Below are 17,986 nucleotides of genomic sequence, written 5' to 3' on the forward strand. Positions count from 1 at the left end.
GGGTTCGGGGTAGATTATATATAGAATAACAGATACCCGGGAGTGAGTTCCAGACTAGAATCTAATCAAGGGGATCGGGGCGGTTTATATATAGAATAACAGATACCCGGGATTGAGTTACAGACAGGAATCTAATCGAGGGGTTCAGGGCTGATATATATATAGAATAACAGATACCCGGGAGTGAGGTACAGACTTGTATCCAGTCGAGGGGTTTGGGGAGGTTTATATATAGAATAACAGATACCGGGGAGAGAGTTACAGTCTGGAATCTAATTAAGGGGTTCAGGGTGGTGTATAAATAGAATAATAGAATACCCGGAAGTGAGTTACAGACTGGAATCTAATCGAGGGGTTCGGGTGGTTTTTCTATAGAAAAACAGATAACCGGGAGTGAGTTTCAGACTGGAATCTAATTGAGGGTTTCGAGGTAGATTATATATAGAATAACAGATACCCGGGAAACGTTACAGACTGGAATCTAATCGAAGGGTTCGGGTGTTTATATATAGAATAACAGATACCCGGGAGTGAGTTACAGACTGGAATCTAGTGGAGGATTTCAGGGTATTTTATATATAGAATCACAGATACCCGGGAGTGAGTTACAGACTGGAATCTAATCGAGGGGTTCAGGGTGTTTATATACAAAATAACAGATACCCGGGAGTGAGTTACGGACTGGAATCTAATCAAGGGGATCGGGGTGGTTTATATATACAATAACAGATACCCGGGAGTGAGTTACAGACTGGAACCTAATCGACGGGTTCAGGGTGGTTTACAAATAGAATAATAGATACCCGGTAGTGAGTTACAGACTGGAATCTAATCGAGGGGATCGGGTGGTTTAAAAACAGAATAACAGATACCTGGCAGAGTTACAGACTGGAATCTAATCGAGGGGTTCAGGGTGGTTTATATATAGAATTACAGATATCCGGGAGTGAGTTACAGACGGGAATCTAATCGAGCGTTTCACGTGTTTATATATAGAATAACAAATACCCGGGAGTGAGTTACAGACAGGAATCTAATCAAGGGGTTCAGGGCGGATTATATACAGAATAAAAGATACGCGGGAGTGAGGTACAGACTGGAATCGAGTCGAAGGGTTCGGAGAGGTTTATATATGGAATAACAGATACCCGGGAGTGAGTTACAGTCTGGAATCTAATTGAGGTGTTCAGGGTGGTTTATAAATAGAATATTAGAAACCCGGAAGTGAGTTACAGTCTGGAATCTAATCGAGGGGTTCGGGTGGTTTATATATAGAATAACAGATACCTGGGAGTGAGTTACAGACTGGAATCTAATCGAAGGGTTCAGGGTGGTTCGTATGTAGAATATCAGACACCCGGGAGTGAGTTTCAGACTGGAATCTAATCGAAGGGTTCAGGATGGTTCGTATGTAGAATATCAGACACCCGGGAGTGAGTTTCAGACTGGAATCTAATCGAGGGGTTCGGGTGGTTTATATATAGAATAACAGGTCCCGGAAGTGAATTACAGACTGGAATCTAATCGAGGGGTTCGGGGTAATTTATATATAGAATAACAGATATCCGGGAGTGAGTTACAGACTGGAATCTAATCGAGGGGTTCAGGGTGTTTGTATACAGATTAACAGATACCCGGGAGTAAGTTACAGACTGGAATCTAATCAAGGGGATCGGGGTGGTTTATATATAGAATAAGATACCCGGGAGTGAGTTACAGACTGGAATCTAATCAGGGGGTTCGAGGTGTTTGTATATAGAATAACAGATACCCGGGGGTGAGTTACAGACTGCAATCTAATCGAGGGGATCGGGATGGTTTATAAAAAGAATAACAGATACCCGGGAGCGAGTTACAGACTGGAATCTAATCAAGGGGTTCGGGGTGGTTCGTATGTAGAATATCAGACACCCAGGAGTGAGTTACAGACAGGAATCTAATCAAGGGGTTCAGGGCGGTTTATATATAGAATAACAGATACCCGGGAGTGAGGTACAGACTGGAATCTAGTCGAGGGATTCGGGGAGGTTTATATATAGAATAACAGATACCCAGGAGTGAGTTACAGTCTGGAATCTAATTGAGGTGTTCAGGGTGGTTTATATACAGAATAATAGATACCCGGAAGGGAGTTACAGACTGGAATCTAATCGAGCGGTTCGGGTGGTTTATATATAGAATAACAGATACCTGGGAGTGAGTTACAGACTGGAATCTAATCGAAGGGTTCAGGGTGGTTCGTATGTAGAATATCAGACACCCGGGAGTGCGTTACAGACAGGAATCTAATCGAGGGGTTCGCGGAGGTTTATATATAGAATAACAGATGCCAGGGATTGAGTTACAGACTGGAATCAAATCGCGCGGTTCGGGGGGTTTATACATAGGATAACAGATACCCGCGAGTGAGTTACGGACTGGAATCTAATCGAGTGGATCCGGGTGGTTTATATATAGAACAGCAGGTATCCGGGAGTGAGTTACAGACTGGAATCTAATCGAGGGGTTCAGGTGGTGTATATATAGAATATCAGATATCCAGGGCTGAGTTACAGACTGCAATCTAATCGAGCAGTTCGGAATGGTTTATAAAAAGAATAACAGATACCCGGGAGCGAGTTACAGACTGGAATCTAATCAAGGGGTTCGGGGTGGTTCCTATGTAGAATATCTGACACCCGGGAGTGAGTTTCACACAGGAATCTAATTGAGGGGTTCGGGGTAGATTATATATAGAATAACAGATACCCGGGATTGAGTTACAGACTGGAATCTAATCGAGTGGATCCAGGTGGTTTATATATAGAACAACAGGAATCCGGGAGTGAGTTACAGACTGGAATCTAATCAAGGGGATTGGGGTGGTTTATATATAGAATAACAGATACCCGGGATTGAGTTACAGACAGGAATCTAATCGAGGGGTTCAGGGCTGATATATATATATAGAATAACAGATACCCGGGAGTGAGTTACAGACTGGAATCTAGTCGAGGGTTTCGGGGAGGTTTATATATAGAATAACAGATACCGGGGAGAGAGTTACAGTCTGGAATCTAATTGAGGGGTTCAGGGTGGTGTATAAATAGAATAATAGATACCCGGAAGTGAGTTACAGACTGGAATCTAATCGAGGGGTTCGGGTGGTTTATATATAGAATAACAGATGACCGGGAGTGAGTTACAGACTGGAATCTAATTGAGGGGTTCGGGGTAGATTATATATAGAATAACAGATACCCGGGAAACGTTACAGACTGGAATCTAATCGAAGGGTTCGGGTGTTTATATATAGAATAACAGATACCCGGGAGTGAGTTACAGACTGGAATCCAGTGGAGGATTTCGGGGTGTTTTATATATAGAATCACAGATACCCGGGAGTGAGTTACAGACTGGAATCGAATCGAGGGGTTCAAGGTGGCTTATATATAGAATAACAGATACCCGGGAGTGAGTTACAGACTGGAATCTAATCGAGGGGTTCGGGGTGTTTATATACAAAATAACAGATAGCCGGGAGAGAGTTACAGATTGGAATCTAATCAAAGGGATCGGGGTGGTTTATATATAGAATAACAGATACCCGGGAGTGAGTTACAGACTGGAATCAAATCGAGGGATTCAGAGTAGTTTATATATAGAATAGCAGATATCCGGGAGTGAGTTACAGACGGGAATCTAATTGAGCGTTTCACGTGTTTATATATAGAATAACAGATACCCGGGAGTGAGTCACAGACTGGAATCTAATCGAGGGGTTCGGGGTGGTTTCTATAGACAATAACAGATACCGGGTTACAGACTGGAATCTAATCGAGGGGTTCGGGGTGGTTTATATTTGATTAACAGATACCCGGGAGTGAGTTACAGACTGGAATCTAATCAGGGGGTTCGAGGTGTTTATATATAGAATAACAGATACCCGGGGGTGAGTTACAGACTGGAATCTAATCGAGGTGTTCGGGATGGTTTATAAAAAGAATAACAGATACCCGGGAGCGAGTTACAGACTGGAATCTAATCAAGGGGTTCGCGGTGGTTCGTATGAAGAATATCAGACACCCGGGAGTGAGTTACAGACAGGAATCTAATCAAGAGGTTCAGGGCGGATTCTATATAGAATAACAGATACGCGGGAGTGAGTTACAGACTGGAATCTAATCGAGTGGATCCGGGTGGTTTATATATAGAATAATAGAAACCAGGAAGTGAGTTACAGACTGGAATCTAATCGAGGGGTTCGGGTGGTTTATATATAGAATAACAGATACCTGGGAGTGAGTTACAGACTGGAATCTAATCGAAGGGTTCAGGGTGGTTCGTATGTAGAATATCAGACACCCGGGAGTGAGTTTCAGACTGGAATCTAATCGAGGGGATCGGGGTGGTTCATATATAGAGTAACAAATACCCGGGATTGAGTTACAGACAGGAATCTAATCCAGGGGTTCGGGGTGTTTTTATACAGAATAACAGATACCCGGGAGTGCTTTACACACAGGAATCTAATCGAGGGGTTCGCGGAGGTTTATATATAGAATAACAGATACCCGGGAAACGTTACAGACTGGAATCTAATCGAAGGGTTCGGGTGTTTATATATAGAATAACAGATACCCGGGAGTGAGTTACAGACTGGAATCTAGTGGAGGATTTCGGGGTGTTTTATATATAGAATCACAGATACCCGGGAGTGAGTTACAGACTGGAATCTAATCGAGGGGTTCGGGGTGTTTATATACAAAATAACAGATACCCGGGAGTGAGTTACAGACTGGAATCTAATCAAGGGGATCGGGGTGGTTTATATATAGAATAACAGATACCCGGGAGTGAGTTACAGACTGGAATCAAATCGATGGGGTTCAGAGTACTTTATATATAGAATAGCAGATACCCGGGAGTGAGTTACAGACTGGAATCTAATCAAGGGGATCGGGGTGGTTTATATATAGAATAACAGATACCCGGGAGTGAGTTACAGACTGGAATCAAATCGATGTGGTTCAGAGTAGTTTATATATAGAATAGCAGATACCCAGGAGTGAGTTACAGACTGGAATCTAATCAAGGGGATCGGGGTGGTTTATATATTGAATAACACATACCCGGGAGTGAGTTACAGACTGGAATCTAATCGAGGGTTTTGGGGTGGTTTATATAGACAATAACAGATACCGGGTTACAGACTGGAATCTAATCGAGGGGTTCGGGGTGGTTTATATTTGAATAACAGATATCCGGGAGTGAGTTACAGACTGGAATCTAATCGAGGGTTTCATGTGTTTATATATAGAATAACAGCCACCCGGGAGTGAGTTACAGACTGGAATCTAATCGAGGGGTGCGGGGTGGTTTATATTTGAATAACAGATACCCGGGGGTGAGTTACAGACTGCAATCTAATCGAGGGGTTCAGGATGGTTTATAAAAAGAATAACAGATACCCGGGAGCGAGTTACAGACTGGAATCTAATCAAGGGGTTCGGGGTGGTTCGTATGTAGAATATCAGACACCCGGGAGTGACTTACAGACAGGAATCTAATCAAGGGGTTCAGGGCGGTTTATATATAGAATAACAGATACCCGGGAGTTAGGTACAGACTGGAATCTAGTCGAGGGGTTTGGGGAGGTTTATATGTAGAATAACAGATACCTGGGAGTGCGTTACAGTCTGGAATCTAATTGAGGTGTTCACGGTGATTTATAAATAGAATAATAGATACCCGGAAATGAGTTACAGACTGGAATCTAATCGAGGGGTTCGGGTGGTTTATATACAGAATAACAGATACCTGGGAGTGAGTTACAGACTTGGATCTAATCGAAGGGTTCAGGGTGGTTCGTATGTAGAATATCAGACACCCGGGAGTGAGTTTCAGACTGGAATCTAATCGAGGCGTTCGGGTGGTTTATATATAGAATAACAGATCCCGGAAGTGAGTTACAGACTGGAATCTAATCGAGGGTTTCGGGGTAGTTTATACATAGAATAACAGATACCCGGGAGTGAGTTACAGACTGGAATCTAATCGAGGGTTTCAGGGCGTTTTTAAACAGAATAACAGATACTCAGGAGTAAGTTACAGACTGGAATCTAATCAAGGGGATCGGGGTGGTTTATATATAGAATAACAGATACCCGGGAGTGCGTTACACACAGGAATCTAATCGAGGGGTTCACGGAGGTTTATATATAGAATAACAGATACCCGGGATTGAGTTACAGACAGGAATCTAATCGAGGCGTTCAGGGCGGATATATATATAGAATAAGAGATACCCGGGAGTGAGGTACAGACTGGAATCTAGTCGAGGGGTTCGGGGAGGTTTATATATAGAATAACAGATACCGGGGAGTGAGTTACAGTCTGGAATCTAATTGAGGGGTTCAGGGTGGTCTATAAATAGAATAATAGATACCCAGAAGTGCGTTACAGACTGGAATCTAATCGAGGGGTTCGGGTGGTTTATATATAGAATAACAGATCCCGGAAGTGAGTTACAGACTGGAATCTAATTGAGGGGTTTGGGGTAGATTATATATAGAATGACGGATACCCGGGAAACGTTACAGACTGGAATCTAATCGAAGGGTTCGGGTGTTTTTATATAGAATAACAGATACACAACAGTGAGTTACAGACTGGAATCTAGTGGAGGATTTCGGGGTGTTTTATATATAGAATAACAGATACCCGGGAGTGAGTTACAGACTTGAATCTAATCGAGGTGTTCAAGGTGGTTTATATATTGAATAACAGATACCCGGGAGTGAGTTACAGACTGGAATCTAATCGAGGGGTTCGGGGTGTTTATGTAGAGAATAACAGATATCCGGGAGTGAGTTACAGACTGGAATCTAATCGAGGGGTTCAGGTGTTTATATATAGAATAACAGATATCCGGAAGTGAGTTACAGACTGGAATCTAATTGAGACGTTTGGGGTGGTTTATATATAGAACAACAGATATCCGGGAGTGAGTTACAGACTGGAATCTAATCTAGGGGTTCAGGGTAGATTACATATAGAATAACAGATACCCGGGAAAGCGTTACAGACTGGAATCTAATCGAAGGGTTCGGGTGTTTTCTGTATAGAATAACAGATACCCGGGAGTGAGTTACAGACTGGAATCTAATCGACGGGTTCAGGGTGGTTTATATATAGAATAACAGATACCCAGGAGTGAGTTACAGACTGGAATCTAATCGACGGGTTCAGGGTGGTTTATAAATAGAATAATAGATACCGGAAGTGAGTTACAGCCTGGAATCTAATCGAGGCCTTCGGGTGGTTTATATATAGAATAACAGATATCCGGGAATGAGTTACAGACTGGAATCTAATCGAGGGTTTCACGTGTTTATATGTAGAATAACAGATACCCGGGAGTGAGTTACGGACTGGAATCTAATCGAGGCGTTCGGGGTGGTTTATATATAGAATAATAGATACCCGGGAGTGAGTTACAGACTGGAATCTAATCGAGGTGGTTTGCATATAGAATTACTATACCCGGCAAGTAACACTCACGCAACAGAAGAGTGAGGTAACAAACATCTCCAACAAGAGAGAATCCAGCCATCATCCCTTGACATTCAGCGGCATTACCATCACTGAATCCCCCCACTATCAACATCCTGGGGGTTACCATTGACCAGAAACTGAACTGCACCTGCCTTATAAATACTGCAGCTATGAAAGCAGGTCAGAGACTGGGAATCCTGCAGCAAGTAACTCATCTCCTGATTCCCCCAAAGCCTGTCCACCATCTACAAGGCACAAGACAGGAGTCTGATGGAATACTCTCCACTTGCCTGGATGAGTGCGGCTCCCACAATCAAGAAGCTCGACAGCGTCCTGGACAAAACAGCCCCACTTGATAGGCACCCCATCCACAAACATTCACTCCCTCCACCACCGACGCACAGTAGCTGCAGTGTGTGTACCATCTACAAGATGCACTGCAGCAACTCACCAAGGCTCCTTCGACAGAGCCGCCCAAACCCACGACCTCTACCATCTAGAAGGAGGGCAGCAGACACATGGGGAACACCACCACCTGGAAGTTCCCCTCCGAGCCCCTCACCATCCCAACTTGGAAATATATCAGCCATTCCTTCACTGTCGTTGGGTCCGAATCCTGAAACTCCCTCCCTAACAGCGCTGTGGGTGTACCTACACCACACGGGACCGCAGCAGCTAAAGAAGGCAGCTCACCCACCACCTTCTCAAGGGGGGAATTAGGGACGGGCAACAAATTATGGGCCCAGCCAACTGAGTTAAATAAAAGTTATGCATCCCTTTCCAGCACAAAAACACAACAGGAAAAGTGGCCCAACCATGGCTAACTAAAGAAATTAAGGCCAGCATTAGATCCAAAGAGGAGTCACATAAGGTTGCTAGAAAGAGTAGCAAGGCTGAGGATTGGGAGCAGTTTACAATCCAGCAAAGCCGGAGCGAGAGGTTGATGAAGAGGCGGGAAAATAGAGTATGAGAGTAAACTTGCAAGGAACATAAAAGAGGAATGCAAAAGCTTCTATAAGTGTATAAGATAAAGGTTAGTGAAGACAAATGTGGGTCCGGTACAGTCCAAAAAAGGAGATTTTATAATTGAGACTTAAGAGTATTTAAGAAGAAAAAGGTTAGTGAAGACAAATGTGGGTCCCGTACAGTCCAAAAAAGGAGATTTTATAATTGAGACTTAAGAGTATTTAAGAAGAAAAAGGTTAGTGAAGACAAATGTGGGTCCCATACAGTCCGCAAAGGGAGATTTTATAATTGAGACTTAAGAGTATTTAAGAAGAAAAAGGTTAGTGAAGACAAATGTGGGTCCCATACAGTCCGAAAAGGGAAATTTTATAATAGAGAATAAAGAAGTGGCAGAGCAGTTGAACTACTACTTTCGTTCTGTCTTCATGGAGGAAGAAACAAATAACTTCCCCGAAAAGCGAGTGAGAAGGAGGAATTGAAGGAAACTCGTCTTACTAAAACCACAGTGCTGGAGAAATTGAGTCGGACTGGGAGATGATTAATCGCCAGGGCCCTGGTAATCTACTTCCCAGGGTACTGAAGGAGGTGGCCATGGAAATAGTGGAAACGTTGGTTGTCATCTTCCAAAACTCTGCAGATTCTGGAACAGTCCCAGCCAGATCAGAGGGTGCCAAATATAACCCCACTGTTCATAAAAGGAGGGAGGGAGAAAACAGTGAATTACAGACCGGTTAACCTAACATCAGCGGAAGGGAAAATGCTTGAGTCGATTATAAAGGACGTGATAGCAGGACACTTAGAAAATATCAATGGAATTAGACAAAGTCAAGATGGATATACGAAAAGGAAATCAAACCTGGAGTTTTTTTTGTATGGATTTAACTAGCAGGAGAGATAAGGGAGGACCAGTGGATGTGGTGTATTTGGATTTGCAGAAAGCTTTTAATAAAGTCCCACAAAAGAGGTTCGTGTGTAAAATGAAAGCCCGTGCAATTGGGGGTAATATTTTGATGTGGATTGAGAATCGGTTAGCAGACAGGAAACAGAGTAGGGATAAATGGTTCTTTATTTCCCCCCCCCCCCCCCCCAACAGAGTGGCAGGTGGTGACTAGTGCGGTACCACAGGGATCAATGCTTAAGCCCAGCAATTCGCAATACAGATCAACGATTTGGATGAGGGAACCAAATGTAACATTTGGTGACGATACGAAACTTGGTGAAAATGTGAGCGAGAAGGACAGTGTGAAGAGGCTTCAAGGCGATTTAGACAAGCTGAGTGAGTGGTCGATTAAATGGCAGATGCACTATTACTTGGACAAATGTGAAGTGATTCATTTTGGAGGGCAAAACAGAATGGCGGAATACTATTTAAATGGTGATTGACTGGGAAGTGTGGATGTACAAAGGGACCTGGGTGTCCTTGTACACCAGCCACAGGAAGTGAGCATACAGCTGCAGCCAGCAGTTAAGGTGGCAAATGGTATGTTGGCCCTCATTGCGAGAGGACTGGAGTACAGGAGCAAGGATGGCTTACTGCAGCTGGACAGGGCCTTGGTGAGACCACACCTGGAGCAGTGTGCGCAGTTTTGGTCTCCTTACCTAAGAAAGGATATATTTGCAGCAGAGAGAATGCAACAAATGTTCACCAGGCTGATTCCTGGGCGGCAGGATTGTCGTATGAGGAGAAATTGGACCTGTATTCACCGGAGTTGACAAGGATGAGAGGGGATCTCGTTGAATCGTATAATATTCTGACAGGGCTGGACAGACTGGATGCAGTAATGATGCTTCCTTTGGCTGGGGGGTCTAGCACAAGGGGTCACAGTCTCAGGATACAGGACAGGCCATTTAGGACCGAGATGAGGAGAAACTTCTTCACTCAGAGGGTGGTGAACCTATGGAATTCTTGACCACAGGAGGCTGTGGAGGGCCAGTCATTGAATAGATTTAAGGAGGAAATAGGTAGATTTCTACACACCAAAGGCATCCAGGGGCATGGGGGAGAGCGGGAGTGAAGTGTTGAGATAGAGGATTAGCCAAATACATATTGATTGACAGACCAGGCTTGAAGGGGTGACTGACCTACCCTTGCTCCCATTTTCTATGTTTAACAGAAACCCGGGAGTGAAAAACTGGAAGCTAATCGAGGGGTTCAGGGTGGTTTATATATAGAATAACAGATACACAGCAGTGAGTTACAGACTGGAATCTAATCGATGGGTTCAGGTGTTTATATATAGAATAACAGATACCCGGGAGTGAGTTACAGACTGGAATCTAATCGAGGGATTCGGGGTGGTTTATATATAGAATAACAGATACACGGGAATGAGTTACAGGCTGGAATCTAATCGAGGGGTTCAGGGTGGTTTATATATAGAATAACAGATACCTGGGAGTGAGTTACAGACTGGAATCTAATCGAGGGGTTCGGGTGGTTTATATATAGAATAACAGATACCCGAGAGTGAGTTACAGACTGGAATCTAATCGAGGGGTTCAGGTGTTTATATATAGAATAACAGATACCTGGGAGTGAGTTACAGACTGGAATCTAATCGAGGGGTTCGGGGTGGTTTATATATAGAATAACAGATACACAGGAGTGAGTTACAGACTGGAATCTAATCGAGGGGTTCAGGTGGGTTTATATATAGAATAACAGATACCCAGGAATGAGTTACAGACTGAAATCTAATCGAGGGGTTCGGAAGGTGGTTTATATGTAGAATAACAGATACCCGGGAGTGAATTATACACTGGAATCTAATCGAGGGAACCGGGGTGGTTTATATATAGAATAACAGATACCCGGGAGTGAGTTACAGATTGGAATCTAATCGAGGGGTTCAGGGGGGGTTTATGTATAGAATAGCAGATAGCCGAGAGTGAGTTACAGACTGGAATCTAATCGAGGGGCTCGGGGTGGTTTATAGATAGAATAACAGATACACAGGAGTGAGTTACAGACTGGAATCTAATTGAGGGGTTCAGGTGTTTATATACAGAATAACAGATACCCGGGAGTGAGTTACAGACTGGAATCTAATCGAGGGGTTCAGGTGGGTTTATATATAGAATAACAGATACCTGAGTGTGAGTTACAGACTGGATTCTAATTGAAGGGTTCAGGTGTTTATATACAGAATAACAGATACCCGGGAGTGAGTTAGAGACTGGAATCTAATCGAGGGGTTCGGGTGGGTTTATATATAGAATAACAGATACCCGGGAATGAGTTACAGACTGAAATCTAATCGAGGGGTTCGGAAGGTGGCTTCTATATAGAATAACAGATACCCGGGAGTGAATTATACACTGGAATCTAATCGAGGGGATCGGGGTGGTTTATATATAGAATAACAGATACCCGGGAGTGAGTTATAGACTGGAATATAATAGAGGGGCTCGGGGTGGTTTATATATAGAATAACACATACCCGGGAGTGAGTTACAGACTGGAATCTATTGGAGGGATTCGGGGTGGAATATATAGAATAACAGATACCCGGGAGTGAGTTACAGTTTGGAATCTAATCGAGGGGTTCGGGGGGGTTTATGTATAGAATAGCAGATAGCCGAGAGTGAGTTACAGACTGGAATCTAATCCAGGGTTTCGGATGGTTTATATATAGAAGAACAGATAACCGGATATGAGTTATAGACAGGTGTCAATTGGAGTGGTTCGGGGTTTTTTATATATAGAATAACAGATACCCAGGAATGAGTTACAGACTGGAATCTAATCGAGGTGGGGGGGGGTTTATATATAGAACAACAGATATCCGGGAGTGAGTTACAGACTGGAATCTAATCAAGGGGTTCGGGGGGTTTATATGTAGAATAATAGATACCCAGGAGTGAGTTACAGACTGGAATCTATTGAAGGGGTTCGGGGTGGTATATATAGAATAACAGATACCCGGGAGTGAGTTACAGACTGGAATCTAATTGAGGGGATTGGGGGGTTTATATGTAGAATAATAGATACCCGGGAGTGAGTTACAGACTGGTATCTAATCGAGGAGTTCGGGGCGGGGGGGGTGGTGGTTTATATATAGAACAACAGATACCCGGGAATGTGTTACAGACTGGAATGTAATCGAGGGGTTCGGGGGTGGTTTATAAATAGAATAACAGATACCCGAGAGTGAGTTACAGACTGGAAGCTAATCGAGGGGTTCGGGGTAGTTTATATATAGAATAACAGATACCCGGGAGTGAGATACAGACTGGAATCTAATCAAGGGGTTTGGGGTGGTTTATATATAGAACAACAGAATCCAGGGAGTGAGTTACAGACTGGAATCTAATCGAGGGGTTCGGAGGAGTTTATATATAGAATAACAGATACGCGGGAGTGAGTTACAGACTGGAATCTAATCGTGGGGTTCGGAGGGGGGTTTATATATAGAATAACAGGTACCCGGGAGTGAGTTACAGACTGGAATCTAATCGAGGGGCTCGGGGTGGTTTATATATAGAAAATCAGATACCCGGTTTGAGTTACAGACTGGAATCTCATCGAGGAGATCGGGGTAGTTTATATATAGAATAACAGATACCCGGGAGTGAGTTATACCCTGGAATCTAATCAAGGGGTTCAGGTGGTTTATAGAAAGAATAACAGATACCCGGGAGTGAGTTATAGACTGGAATCTAATCGAGGGGATCGGGGTGGCTTATATATAGAATAACAGATACCTGGGAGTGAGTTACAGACTGCAATCTGACCGAGGGGTTCCCTGTGGATTATATACAGAATAACAGATACTCGGCGGTGAGTTACAGGCTGGAATCTGATCTATCTCGCCCTGCCACTTTACCTCAGTCAATAGCTTTTGTAATTAACGCTGAGTTGCACAGCAGATTGCACAACTGGGCTGAGATGAGCCAGCCTCAATCTGCACCGCTGCCTGGCACCCTCAGGCCAGCATGGGGTCCCTACACGATGCTGTAAGTACTGATTCCCACCCCAGCCTGAATAATACTACAGAGGAGCAGAGATGCACTGGAGGAGAGTGCTTCAGTGCCTGAGTGTGATGCTACACACACAAACACACACACACACACACACACACACACACACACACACACACACAAACACACACACACAAACACACACACACAAACACACACACACAAACACACACACACAAACACACACACACAACCTCAGTTCGACCTCATATCCAGCCCTGCGCACCCTCCCTCTGTTGCAAGCAAGACTCAGCTAGACCACACTTGGGAGGATGCGGCAATCGTCCTCTCTGCCTCCCCTGTTTCAACCACACTGCTCACAGTTCTGCTGCCTGGTTCAGAAGCAGAGACCGCTGCAAAACACAAATAGAAGAACACACGAGCACAGGCCAAAAGAGGAGCAGGACGAGGCCGCTCAGCCCCTCCAGCCTGCTCCCCCCCATTTCGATAAGATCGCGGCCGATCTGACTGTGGCCTGGACTCCGCTTTCCTGACTCTCCCCCTCCCACCATAACCCTCGTCGATCAGAAACCCGCCTCGTCGGCCTTGAGTATGTCCAACAGCCCCGGCCTCCGCTGCTCTCTGGGTGTGGGTGGGGGTGGGGGGTGGGGGAGGGGTGGAATCCCACAGACTGACCACCCTCTGGGAGAAGAAATCCATCCTCCTCTCCGACCCCCTCGTTCTGAAACTGTGCCGCCCCTCCCCCCTCGTTCTAAATTCCACCCCCCACCCCCCCACACGACGGGGGGGAAACATCCTCCCAGCATCCACCCCTGTCGAGCCCCCTACCACCACCAACACCGCCCCCCCCCACCACCCCCATCCCTCTCAGAATCTTATCTGTCTCGATAAGATCGCCTCTCATTCGTCTAAACTCCAACAGGGGACAGGGCCCAACCTGCTCAACCTCTCTCGTCACGAGACAAACCCCCCACCCCCCACCCCACCCCCACCCCCCCAGGAATCATTCCGAAGGTGTCGGTGGCCAGAACGGACAATTTGTAACCATAAGGACAGAGGGAGCAGTCTGTGTTTAGGGTGTTGGTGTGGGGTGGGGGGGGGGGTCTTTTTTTGGAGAAAGGTGACCTGAGTTTCACACGATGAAGGTGCTGCGACAGGGGTCGAAGTAGAAAAGGTGTTGCCGATGGGTTGAGGGGGGGGTGGGGGTGACCAGAATCCGGGGACTGTGAAATTGAGAGAGTCACGAACAGAAGCCTTGAGTGTGCTCCCACGGGGACAGAAAGTCAGGTGCAGCAGGTAGCTCGATCACTCTGGCTGGCAGGACAGAAAAGCGGACCATTGTTCAAACGGAGGGAGGCTGCGGGATTCTGAGGGTGCGGAGGGATCCGGGCGTCCTGGTGCACAAATCACAAAAAAAAAAGTTGGTGTGCAGATGCAGCGAGTGGGGGGGGGGGGGGGTGGTGCGCGCGAGAGGAACGTTGTCCTTCGTTGCGAGGGGGACGGAGTCAGGAAAAGTGGGGGGGAGTCTCGCTCCGACTGTCCGGGGCGTTGGGTGAGGCCGCTCCTGGGGCGCTGCGGACAGTCTCGGTCTCCTTACTTAAGGAGGGGACAGGCTCGCGCCGGAGGTCGTTCAGAGAAGCTGCTTCACTCGGCCGATTCCTGGGACGAAGAGGGGGCGTTTGTCTCGTGAGGAGGGAGGTTGAGCAGGTTGGGCTCTGTTACCCGTTGGAGTTTGGACAAATGAGAGGCGATCTTATCGAGACAGATTAGATTCTGAGGTTGGGGGGGGGGGGGGGGTTAGGGGGCTCGACAGGGTGGATGCTGGGAGGACGTTTCCCCCACGTGGGGTGGGGGGGGATATCTAGAACGAGGACGGAGGGGGCGAGGGGGGCACAGTTTCAGAATGAGGGGGTCTCCTGTTGAAGACGGAGAGGAGGAGGAATTTCTTCTCTCAGAGGGTGGTCAGTCTGTGGGATTCTCTCCATCCCCCCCCCCACTCAGAGAGCAGTGGAGGCCGGGGCTGTTGGATATACTCAAGGCCGAGCGAGGCGGGTTTCTGATCGATGAAGCAGTCGAGGGTTATGGGGGGAGTGGGGGGAAGGACAGGAGAGCAGAGTCGAGGCCACTTATCGGATGGGGGGGGTGGGGAAGCAGGCCCGAGGGGCTGTCTCCATTGCCTGCTCAATGTCAGGACAGTCCCTCTCCCACCCCCCACACACACACAACCCCGAACTCCGCGCTCTCTCTCTCGCAAACCCCACCTCCCCTCCCGTCTACCGCCCCCCTCACCTCACCCCCACACAACCCCGAACTCCGCGCTCTCTCTCTCTCGCAAACCCCACCTCCCCTCCCGTCTACCGCCCCCCTCACCTCACCCCCACACAACCCCGAACTCCGCGCTCTCTCTCTCTCGCAAACCCCACCTCCCCTCCCGTCTACCGCCCTCCTCACCTCACCCCCACACAACCCCGAACTCCACGCTCTCTCTCGCAAACCCCACCTCCCCCTCCCCACCCCACCACCCCTCCCATCCCCTCCCCTCACCTCACCCCCACACAACCCCGAACTCCACGCTCTCTCACTCGCAAACCCCACCTCCCCTCCTGTCCACACCCCCCTCCCCTCACCTCACCCCCACACAACCCCGAACTCCGCTCTCACTCTCTCTCTCGCAAACCCCACCTCCCCTCCCGTCTACCGCCCCCCTCACCTCACCCCCACACAACCCCGAACTCCGCGCTCTCTCTCTCTCGCAAACCCCACCTCCCCTCCCGTCTACCGCCCCCCTCACCTCACCCCCACACAACCCCAAACTCCGCGCTCTCTCTCTCTCGCAAACCCCACCTCCCCTCCCGTCTACCGCCCTCCTCACCTCACCCCCACACAACCCCGAACTCCACGCTCTCTCTCGCAAACCCCACCTCCCCCTCCCCACCCCACCACCCCTCCCATCCCCTCCCCTCACCTCACCCCCACACAACCCCGAACTCCACGCTCTCTCACTCGCAAACCCCACCTCCCCTCCTGTCCACACCCCCTCCCCTCACCTCACCCCCACACAACCCCGAACTCCGCTCTCACTCTCTCTCTCGCAAACCTCACCTCCCCCTCCCGTCTACCCCCCCCCACTCATCTCACCCCCACACAACCCCGAACTCCGCGCTCTCTCTCTCTCTCGCAAACCCCCCTCCCCTCCCGTCTCCCCCCCCCACCTCACCCACACACAACCACGAACTCTGCTCTCTCTCTCGCAAACCCCACCTCCCCTCTCCCCTCACCCTCCCCCTCACCTCACCACCACACAACCCCAAACTCCGCGCTCTCTCTCTCTCTCTCGCAAACCCCACCTCCCTTCCCGTCCACTCCGCCCTCCCCTCACCTCACCCCCACACAACCCCGAACTCCGCGCGCTCTCTCTCTCGCAAACCCCCCCTCCCCTCCTGTCTACCCCCCTCCCCTCCCGTCTACCCCCCCTCCCCTCACCTCACCCACACACAACCCTGAACTCTGCTCTCTCTCTCTCGCAGACCCCACCTCCCCTCTCCCCTCACCCTCCCGTCCACCCCCCTCCCCTCACCTCACCACACAACCCCGAACTCTGCTCTCTCTCTCTCTCGCAAACCCCACCTCCCTTCCCGTCCAACCCCCTCCCCTCACCCCCACACAACCCCGAACTCCACGCTCTCTCTCCCGCAAACTCCACCTCCCCGCCCCCTCCCCCCCCCCCCCCCCCCCAACCCCCGTGGTCATACTCACTGCCCGCCGCAGAACTGCGTCCCTCCCAGGAAGCCGTACTTGTCGGTGCGCCGCGAGGAGGCGGTGCTGCCGTTGAGCTCTGAGTCCGATCCCAGCGAGCTGCCGTCCTCCTGCAGCAGGGACTCGGCCGTGCCGTACATGGAGACCGAGTCCACCTGGCCATAGAGGGAGGCCGTGTCGGCCAGCGAGACTACGTCGTGGGCCGGCTCGCCGCCGGGGCCGCGGGGCGAGCCCGGCAGCCGTGCCTGCTCGGCCGACGGGCTCCGAGGCTGGCCGGCGCCGGCGGGGGGCCGGTCGGCCGGCCCGACGGCCGGAGGCTCGCCGCCGGGGTCCGGTCCGGGCCGGTCGGCCGGCGCGACGGCCGGAGGCTCGCCGGCGGGGGCCGGTGCGGGCCGGTCAGCCGGCGCGACGGCCGGAGGGCCCTCAGCGGGCGTGGCCGGCACCCCCGGGCACTGGTCAGCGGGCGCCCCGGGGCACGGGTCTGCTGGTGTCCAGTCTCCCAGGGCAGCTGGTTGCCTCTGGGCCATGGCGGCCGGGGTGGGGGGAGGGTGGGAGGGGGGAGAGAGGGCGTCACGCTGACCAGAGAGGGTCACTCTCTCTCTCTCTCTCTCCCTCTGGCAGCGCAAAGGGTCACTCTGGCTGGAGAGATTCACTCGCCCTCCCTCCCTGGCCAGGGAGCTGGTCACTCTCTGTCTCCTTTCTTCTGGCCGGACATAGGGTCCCTCTGGCTGGAGATGGACCCTCACTCTCTCGCTCTCTCACCCAACCCTGGCCGGGACAGACGGTC

The 17,986-nt window shown here is 48.9% G+C and overlaps 1 protein-coding gene across 1 annotated transcript in view; it reads right to left on the reverse strand.

Annotated features, from left to right (window-relative positions):
- The window catches only part of LOC121275196 (TBC1 domain family member 10B-like), a gene marked incomplete at its 3' end in the record, with an annotated part of 61,108 nt that extends 43,382 nt beyond the window's left edge, over window positions 1-17,726 (reverse strand). The window contains exon 1 of the mRNA XM_041182619.1: window positions 17,200-17,726. Coding sequence (XP_041038553.1) covers window positions 17,200-17,726 — 527 coding nt within the window. The remainder of the gene's footprint in view (window positions 1-17,199) is intronic.
- Between the last annotated feature and the right edge of the window lie 260 nt (window positions 17,727-17,986).

This window comes from Carcharodon carcharias, unplaced genomic scaffold (genome assembly GCF_017639515.1).
Source record: "Carcharodon carcharias isolate sCarCar2 unplaced genomic scaffold, sCarCar2.pri scaffold_787_ctg1, whole genome shotgun sequence".
In the NCBI taxonomy this organism is placed as follows: Eukaryota; Metazoa; Chordata; class Chondrichthyes; order Lamniformes; family Lamnidae; genus Carcharodon; species Carcharodon carcharias.